The sequence below is a fragment of the Gavialis gangeticus genome, unplaced genomic scaffold (assembly GCF_001723915.1).
Source record: "Gavialis gangeticus isolate Ggan-Ray unplaced genomic scaffold, GavGan_comp1, whole genome shotgun sequence".
NCBI classification, from domain to species: Eukaryota; Metazoa; Chordata; order Crocodylia; family Gavialidae; genus Gavialis; species Gavialis gangeticus.
Window position 1 is genome coordinate 71,116,422 of NW_017729034.1, and position 9,987 is coordinate 71,126,408.

At 36.7% G+C, this 9,987-nt stretch overlaps 1 protein-coding gene across 1 annotated transcript in view; it reads left to right on the top strand.

The window, feature by feature from the left end:
• The window catches only part of WTAP (Wilms tumor 1 associated protein), a 37,445-nt gene extending 27,458 nt beyond the window's left edge, over positions 1 to 9,987 (top strand). The window contains exons 6-8 of the mRNA XM_019527069.1: positions 1,445 to 1,623; positions 6,444 to 6,598; positions 8,743 to 9,987. Coding sequence (XP_019382614.1) covers positions 1,445 to 1,623; positions 6,444 to 6,598; positions 8,743 to 9,326 — 918 coding nt within the window. The 3' untranslated portion in view covers positions 9,327 to 9,987. The remainder of the gene's footprint in view (positions 1 to 1,444; positions 1,624 to 6,443; positions 6,599 to 8,742) is intronic.

Sequence of the window (9,987 nt, forward strand, 5' to 3'; positions counted from 1 at the left end):
TTTTTTCCCCCCCCCCCCCCCCTTTTTTCTTGAGTGAAAGACTGGCCTAAACAAGATTCAGGGTGATGATCAAGCTGCATGCAGCATGCAGCACTGTCAAATGCACAAAATAAAAAAATAAATAATAAATGTTTTGGTTTGTTTTTTTTCACTTGCATGAATCTTGCTGCTCAGTTTTGCTAGTTGAATCTGCTATATGTATAGTACCTTTTGGATGTTGGTGAAAAACCATGCAGGTATATAGTAGCTGACCCTTGCAACTTTCCGCAGGGTTTGAGTTAAATGACTGTAGTGGCTAAAAATTACACTTCTCTCTCTTTAAAGTATGGAGTTCCTGTCTAATCTAGTGCCTCCTGTTTCTGTAACGAACTAATAAATAGTTGTATCTATAATATAATGTGATGAGTTGGATTTGGAATTTTAAATGCTATTTGTTTAGTGGCCCTTCTCATATAAAATATATTAAGACAAAGTTGAAAAAATTGATTTAAACATTTGTGTCAAATAGTGGCAGATATGCCAAAGGCAAACAGGTAAATCTTACTTATTCCCTTGGTGCAGGGGTCAGCAATGTTTTTGGGCAGAGTGCTCAAAACGCATGCAACCTCAACTTGTAAGATGTTGGCGTATCAGAGGCGGATAGCGGAACAGCTGTGAGGTGCGTGACCCTTATAGCAGCACAGTCTCTGCCCCTTCCACCCTGTCTGCCTCTGAGATGTGCGTACCAAGAAAAATGTCTGCATGACATGTTCTAGCACCTGTGCCGGGGGTTGCCTACCCCTGCTCTAGTTCCATTGATTGTTACAAATTAGGCAGCTTTAGTTGTGAATACTGCAACAAAATCTGCTTTAAAGTCATATAAACATTTAATTTTTTTTCCTGAAACACTTCCTGAAGTCAAATCTGGATGGAATATTGCAGATGGTGCCTGTTAGCATTACAGATGCCTGTCAGCAATCTTCAACATAAAAGGGTTTCAGAGAGTCATTTTGGCAGTAGTAAAAACACTGTTTATATCAGTGTTTCTGTTGTCACTCTGATTTGGCCTTTATTGGTTATAGAAACTAGTCAAATTCTGTTTCTTGAGACAACTCAATTTTGTATTGTTTTTCCTATGTGTAGGTCTCCTTTGAAAAGAATGGAAAAGTGTTAGCCTAAATTTGTTCTCTGCAAGCACCTCAAGTTATGGGGAGTTAGATTTGAGGGAGAGGAGTGAAAAGCCTTTAAAGTAAACAGAGTCGCTTTTTTTTTCTTTTTTTCTTTGGGTTCATTTTCCTGCTATCTGAATTCAGTGCTGGTAAAATACTGAAGGAAAACAAGTTTCTAGCCACATCTTTGGTAGGAGAGATGCGGCTAACTTTAACACTGCCCATAGTGGAATCACTGTAAAACTCTGTGTACTATACTGATACTTGAATAACACTTTTTCTCTTGTTTTATGCAGAATCAGATTCAGTACCTCAAGCAAGTCCAGCAGCCTAGCGTTGCCCAACTGAGATCAACAATGGTGGACCCAGCCATCAACTTATTTTTCCTAAAAATGAAAGGTGAACTGGAACAGACTAAAGACAAACTGGAACAAGCCCAAAATGAACTGAGTGCCTGGAAATTTACGCCTGATAGGTAAACAAAAACAAATACTCCCCAGTCAAGACTTCCCTGACAGTCCCACTGCGAGAATGCTATGGTGGGACAGCCAAGTACTCGTTTCCACACCAAGACTCAGACGTTTTGAGCCAAAAAGCCACATTCTTATACTGTCCAGCTTGTAATGCTTAATGTAAAACTTACCAGATGAACCTTGTGTTTCAGCTTTTTTCTCCCCTTTGCTTCAGAGGCCTGACGGCGTCGGACTATTCTGAAGAAGTGGCCAACTCTGAAACAAATATCTTTCTAGACCATGTAGACACTTGCAAAATGGTTCTAATTGAAGAAAATAGAGGGAGAAACAGAAGTCTAAAGTCTGTGGCACGCTGTGTCTACAGACAGTGTGGAGGAGAGAGAACCTAGAGATTATAAATAATGAATTGAACATGTTAAATTCCTGTAAAATGTAGAAGTGGAATATGCTTCGCTCTTAACCTTGAGCCTAGTGACTTAGAGACACTAAGTCAGTTTTGCCAATAAGACTGGACTTCCTGCTTGTTCACTGAACTGCTGGGTCAAAACTCAATGAGGTGAATTTTGCATAAGAGTTTGCTAACCAGCTTTGAATAGCCATCAGAGAGTGGTATCGCATGACATCAGTGGTAGTGTACGTATTTGATTGTTTAACACTTGGGCTCTATAGCACTTAACTGAGCCTAAGCCAACATGATTTTAAATAATGAATTGTTCTTTGGATGATTGGTAACACTGTGGACTTCTAAAAAAAAAAAAAAAAAAAAAAAAAAAAAAAAAAAAATTAGGACTGTACAAAAATGTAGGTCGTATCCATTGCAGGTTTTAAATTGTTTGAAGCAATAAATATATATTTGATCACAACTAGAGTGTATAAGGAAACTAGTTGTGAGGAGTATTTCACTGCATGGTTTCATGCAGAAATGAAAAATTTTTGTTCTCCTAAGAATGGTCTCAAATGCTCAGCCTACAAGGCACTCACAATGGTAACTGTCTTCTTCAGTGTTGGTGGGATATTTTTGTTTTTGTATACCTGGGTTGGGCTTTTTTTGGGAGGGGGGGTTGTATTACATTTTCTATATAAATGTGCCTTAAAATAGTTGTAAAATATAGTTCAAGGAACGCTAATGGTCAAACTATGGTACTGTGAAACTGTGGGGATGAATTAGAATGGGAGAGAACTGAGTTGCCTTCATCTCTGAAAAGAAACGTATTTAATTGCATGCATCCTCCTGTGGTGGAATCAGTTGAAGAGCTTTACTACTCTCTTGATGCCTGTTGGTATGGTATCCCAAGTTATTTGCAAGCCCAGTAATATGGGACAGCCCAAAGTGCATGTTCAAGGTGTGTAATTATGGGGGAGAATTATGAAATGATATGGACTGGTATAGTCTTTGTACATTTTTAGATTTGTTTTCCACCTAGAATATTGAAGCTTCTATGACCAAATCAATCGGGCATTTATTTCATGACTCCATCAAACACTGGAAAGTTAAATGTCAGATTTTACAAATGACAGCAGGTCTAACTTGTACTAGAAGTGATGCCTTATACAATAGGGAAACAATTTGTTTCATCATTTGAAATGCAATTTTATCAAGGTTAATTTAATTAAACATTCATTCTTCAGCTCTCTTCAGTATGTTGAACCATTGTGTGCTTTAGGTAATTAATGTAGAAGATAGAGTAGCGTGCTTGTGTGTAGGTTTTTTTTACTTAAGCAGTGGATTTACCACAGAGAAAAATAAATATTTGCCAGAGGTTTATCTCTTTAATTTTATACATATATTACATTTTTTTGTTATGGCAGTATTTAATGTTCTAACAGTATAGCATCAAATAGAGGTAAGACTTGCATACGTAAATTGTGTTAATGTGTTACAAGCCATTTGTGTAAAAAATACTTATATATGCATATATTTACTCTAATATGCTGTCAAAAAGGTAGCAATGGTGGATTCATCTGGCATCCTGTGCAGATTGTTTGGTTTACTTGGAGTTCCTAAATGTGGTGATATGTTTTGGTAGAAGTTGCTAAACAGATGTCTTTGGGATTTGACTTAGGTGTGACACTGAACTGACAGATTTATTACTACTTTGCCTTCCTTTCAAACAGAAGCATCAAAGAAAGTAGTTTTGCTGATATTTATATCTACAACATTTCCCAATATAAATTATTTTCCCAATACAAAATTAGCTTGAGTGTAATCATGGGTAACTATATTATTAATGGCATGCAAGGGATTGATCAATTCTATTTTAAATATTTATAATTGGGCTCATAACTTTCTTCTCAAAAGTAGAGAGAGAACCAAATTTCAACAAGCCCTTTACAGCTTGAGAACTTTTTATTTATCCCACCCACTCTTTTCCCCTTATGGCTCTTTCGCTTGTAACGCAATACCTCTTTTCATGGCACCTGACCTGGTGTTTGAATGGGAGCATGAGCTCTTGCAAAATTCTTAGATGTCCTTATAACATGTCTGTTTCAAATTCCTTGGAAGCTCAAACTCAATGAGTCTTGTAGGATTTCACTACTGTAGATTTGTATGTTTATGTGATGTTTAAAGGGAGAGGAGCAAGGTGGATATAATCAAATCAATGGCTTCACTAAGCCTTTTAATCACTGTGGAGATTTTTGATGCACAAAGTAAGCATTTAAAAAAAACATCAGCAGAAACTCACTTACAGGAAGCTCATGACTATAAATAAGTCTTTTCCAAGTCTAACAGATTACATTTTTACAGGCTTTGTAATGATGCATTCAGGTTGTTTTAAACGCACAACTGAAAAATCTAGTTCTATGACAAGAATTATTTCAATATTTGCTTATTTTGATATCCCTGCATATATTGACTTCTTATGATATAATTTAACATGCAATGTGAGGGTACTTGGTCACATTTAGAAATGCAAAACATCTGGAAAAATTAGAGGGGGAAAAATAAACTGCATTATAGGTAACTGTGCAAATTCCTATACAGGTAATAAATGGAGTAAACATAATAAAGAAATTTAACAGGCATTTGAAGTGGTTAAAGTTGAGGTTAATGATGGTATGCATTAATACAGTTGGGAATGGCTGTGTTAAGAAAAATTATGAACTCTAATTCAAAGTGGTTATGAATAAAACAGAATAAAAACATACCAGTAACAGGAACTTGCAAGGGGCTAAATCATTTTGTCTGCCTAAAACTTTTTCTAACACCTGTCATTGGTTAACTCCAAAGAAGTCCTGGTTTACACAGAGGAACTTATCTTAAACTGTTATTTGGATTGGATTGTACTAGGTCAGCACAATTTTAAGCATCAAGGACCTGACATTGGACTTCACATCAAGAAAAAGAACAGGTGGCTGCACTTAGCAGAGTTGCAGGCTTCCAGGACTACTTTACACAGCCAGATATCTTCTGGAGCAGCCCATCTGAAAGATGGAGAGTCAGTTTGAAGACTTTTAAAATGGGCAGAGCTTTTAAAAATTTAAAGTGTTGAGTGCTGAAACCTTAATTCATTGCAAGGTGCTTATTTGAGATTGACTTGGTTGGGCACCACTGTTGCAGGAAAGAACTGTGGCTGTGAAGCATACTAGTGAAACTTGCTTTACCTTTTAATCTTCAAAATTGCATTCTGTCCTCGTTACTTTATACAGCTCCAAGCTGACTTCCTTGGGCTCGTCAGCTAACACAAGTCCTGTAGTTGAATTTGCAATAAATCTGTTTAAGTCTGTTTTTTCCAGGGCTTTCACTTCCTGTGGTGGGGGAGGGGGAGGGAAAAAGAGGTCAGCTTTGCTGTATTGCTGAACCTCAAAGGCAAAATATTTGTGATTTGCTGCTCTAGCTTTGGCAGACCACAAGTGTGTTAAGGGCTTTAGCTATCAAATTTTATTTTGTAATAAAATCAACTTTTATTGCCTATATATTAATTTGCATACTGGTTCCTATAATGCTTTATTTACACTGCCATTCTTAACATGAAGATTAAAGTTGTGCAGGTATTCCTGATTTGACAGAAAGAGCATCTTGTCTGTTTTTTGTATGAAGCATTGATCTCATTCGGTATCTTGATTATTAGATGCTGAAGGCCACTGTTGACTAGAAACCTGGTCAGTCCTAAAAAGTCACTCTTGTCCTGCCATTTTATATATTCTCAGATGCATTTTCTTTTATTTTCCCTCTTTCACTGTGAAAGACATACAAATGGGAAGCTGACTATATCATTTATGGAAATAGACAAACTTGTTCCCAGTGCAGTTAAATGAACTAAGTAAGAGATTTCTGTTTTTCACTTTACATATTTAAAATAGTAGAACCTAAACAGAATGAAATCCAGTATTAATTACAGCTCTGATACTAAAAAACACTTAAATGGCTTGTGGAATATCTAAAGTGAGGGAATATCTTTAATGTTTGTAACTTAATCAATATGTTTTTATGCAGTACTCAAACTGTCAGATAACCAGGTACATCTTTAATCAGATACTTGATTTTTTTTTTTTTTTTTTTTTTTCCAAGAATAGTCTCATACATTCTGTGACCCTGTTGGTAGTTTGGCTGTAAGTAACAAAAAAAGGAACACTGGCCATTTGTGTTTACAGTAATAAAATTTGCCTTGCACTCTTATGGAACAGCGACAGAAGATCAACAGACAGTGGAACAGCATGCGGTAACTATAGGGAGACTTTCTGCTATGACAATTACCTTAAGGCTTAATGTTCCTTTGTGACATGCAGAAGTCACATCTCCTATCCTTTTTATAATTGTAATTTGAGGAAAATTGTAGAAGGTTTGTCTTCATTTTGTGATAGATGGCTCTTTCCTTTGCAGCCAAACAGGCAAAAAGTTAATGGCGAAGTGTCGAATGCTTATCCAGGAGAATCAAGAGCTTGGAAGGCAGCTGTCACAAGGACGCATTGCACAGCTTGAGGCAGAGTTGGCTTTACAGAAGAAATATAGTGAGGAACTTAAAAGCAGTCAGGATGGTAAGGGATTTTTTAAGAAAATGGAAACTGCCTTGCGTCTGCACTGGCTTCATTTATTCTGCTGGTCATATGGCTATTGTGAATCATTCCATTTTATTGAGTACAAGACTATTTTTCTTTGCAGAATTAAGCTATATGTAACACCCCTCCCCAAGAATATTAAGACTGACTGCCAAGGAGAGAATTGTAACTTCATGAAAGTGGGGACTAAGATTGAAACAGTTTCCCTTGGAGGGTGGGGGGCTATTATATGGTATTCTTTGTTGAGGCTGCAGATACTGCTGTTGAATTAGGCCTAAAACTGTTCAAATTGAATTTTTAAGTTCATGGGATGTGTTGAGGTCAAATTTTGATTCACTTCAAGCTTACTAAAACAAACAAAATCAATAGAAGTCATCAGGAAAGTTGTGCTCGCTGTCAGGATTTCAGTGAAAAATAGGCGGTTACTTTTAAAATGAAACGCTTCCCTGCAGAGAATCTGCAACTGAAGCTATTTGTAAACTGATTAGTTTATTCTATGGTTAAAAGGAAAGTAAAAGAATCCCAGACTTGCAATTCCCAGTCCAGAGTTTTACAAAATTCCCTTACCTGATGTTATAAGAGGCTTTCATAGGATGCGCACTTTTTTAAAGAAAGATTTAAACTTTGACACTGTAGCTGAAACCCAAGTGTCCAGTTTTAGTAGGTGAAGTCCTGACAGAACTATAGATTTAATTGAATTATACACCTTGTGTGGTTTTTGGTTTGTATTTGGTTTTTGGAGATGCAGGTTTTTTTCTCATCTTGTTCTATGTAGGATTATGATGTACAAAAGTAAGTTTTGAGTGGCATCTAGAACAGCAGTTCCCTGTTTCTTTTTCTTCCTGGTCCCAGCTGCTAAAATTTGAATCTCTTTTGAAGTAACAACTGCTAGTATGCTGGCCTAGAGTAATTGGGGAAAATATTTTTGCAACTTCTGGCATTAATTTTCAGTGTTACTGGAAAAGACTACCTTTTTTTTATTCCCTAAAAAAGGAAGCTGTGTTTAAATTCCGTAGTTGACTTCATCTAAATTTATCAAATGCTAATTAAGACAGGGCAAGCGAATTTCCTTTTTTAAGAATTACATCTGCTGATCTCTATGCTTAAACATAGTGTGGAGCTTTGAGCTTCAGAATGACTTGGAAATAATTGTTAATGCTCAGAACACTTTCTTCATAGTGAACTAAATGTTCTTAGCAAGGTTATGAAAGGCCTGAGCTCTTAGTAGCTTCTGGTTTGATTCTGTGCATAGTTGATCATTTTCTCTCTTGATTTTTTTTTTCTTTTCTTTTCTGTAGCTGCACATAATCTGCATTGTCATTTTAGAATTTTTTTTCAGAATTAAAAAGCCCCCAACTTCTAAAACCAATATAGAAGCTTTAATTTGAAAAGTGACAGAAAACTGCATTGTGTTCTGTTTCTTATATTGATGCTAGATGAGGGGTTTTTTTGCCTAGTTTACAAGTAATTTTTTCCCCACTTGCCAGCGTAGTAGCCTCAGTGCATACTGAAAGGAAATCAGTTTTCTCTTTGCACATTACTGTTAGTGAAAATGCTGTAAGCTTAGGTTAACTATTGTCAAGATTATATAATATGCCAACCTTAAATTACTTTCTCTTGTAGATCTTAAAGGAGAGAAAAATAATCAAGACATTTGGCATTAAAGTAATTCATTTTGAACATCAGGTGCCTTTATATATTGCATAAACGTGTACTGTTCTTAGTTTAAATTTTTGCTATAACTGCTAAACTATTGTACTTGGGAACTAATTTCTCTTCCAGATACATTTTACTCTTATTTTTAAATGCAGCTTTCTTAACAGATCTGCAGCCTTCCTTTTGTCTAAGAAATGAATTCCTTCATACACCTGCTTTACAGCAGTGTAAAGAGTATATTGATGGCAGTTCAGAATTTCCTCCTAGAGAACTTCTAAAAGTGCTGCTGTGTCAACGTGGGGATGTGACAGCTGAAAACATAGGCCTTGTGGCATGCTCAGCCCATGAATGTTTATTAATCGTAACTCAAAGTAGATGATAGTTTTGTGTTTTATCTGTGAGGATCAAGATAGGAGCTATAAAGTGTGTGCTACAAATGTTTTTTTTTTTTTTTTTTTTCTATATAGAATTGAATGACTTCATCATCCAGCTTGATGAGGAGGTAGAAGGTATGCAGAGCACCATTCTAATTCTCCAGCAGCAGCTGAAGGAGACTCGCCAGCAGTTGGCTCAGTACCAGCAGCAGCAGTCCCAGGCCTCAGCCCCAGGTTCCAGCAGGACTCCATCATCTGAGCCTACAGACCAGGGAGAGGCTGTGGGTAAAGACTGCAGTCGTCTGGCTAACGGACCAAGTAATGGCAGCTCCTCCCATCAGAGGACGTCTGGGCCTGGATTTTATAGGGAGGGTAGTGGCACAGAAGAAGACTTCCCAGCTTCTCCAGGGAATGGTAATAAGCTGTCCAACCACTCTGAAGATAGAACTGGCAGAGGAGGTGGTAGCTACATAAACCAACTCAGTACGGGGTATGAAAGTGTAGACTCTCCCACTGGCAGTGAAAACTCTCTCACTCACCACTCAAATGACACAGACTCCAATCATGATCCTCAAGAGGAAAAAACAGTGAGCATGAAAGGTAATAGAACTGTGGGTTCTCGTCATGTTCAGAATGGTTTGGACTCCAGTGTAAATGTGCAGGGCTCAGTTTTGTAACATTTTTTTCCCCGCAACATTTTTTTATACAGTGTCACTTGATTTGGGAGAGGATACTGTCCAGAAACCATTTAAATTAGTGCATACTTGTCACAATTTTGCCTTTTTGTGGGTTTCTTTTTGCTTCAATACCTCTACCGCCACTTTGGAAATTTTAACAGTTAATTACGTTGAATGTTGCTAAAAGGACGTTTGTGTAGGCTCAAGTTATTTTTATATGAGTTAATGTGAAGTTGAAAATGGAAATTATTTCCACAAAGTATAACATAAATGATGTCTGTACAAATCTGTGTATATCTAGAATCTGTGCTGTGTAAGGGCATTCTAACTCATACTGTTATACTTATTTACACCACATTCAAAATTTGTCATAATAGCTGTGAGTTTATGACTGCCGAGTTTGCCCAGTACAGTAGTTTTATCACTAAAAGATGGACTTATTGAAGGAGTCCTGTAGTAGTTTCAGTGTTAATTACAGTTTTTTCCACCACGCATTTGTGCATTTTCTCCTTAGGTGACCGAATGTTTAAGAAGTTTGTGTGCATAGTTACTCAGTTTTTAAAAAAAAAACTGTTGTATCCTGTTTATGCATATTGCTCTGTGACTCCAATATTATCTTACCTGTACTGACCAAACCTAAATAAAACTTTTAATAATCTAA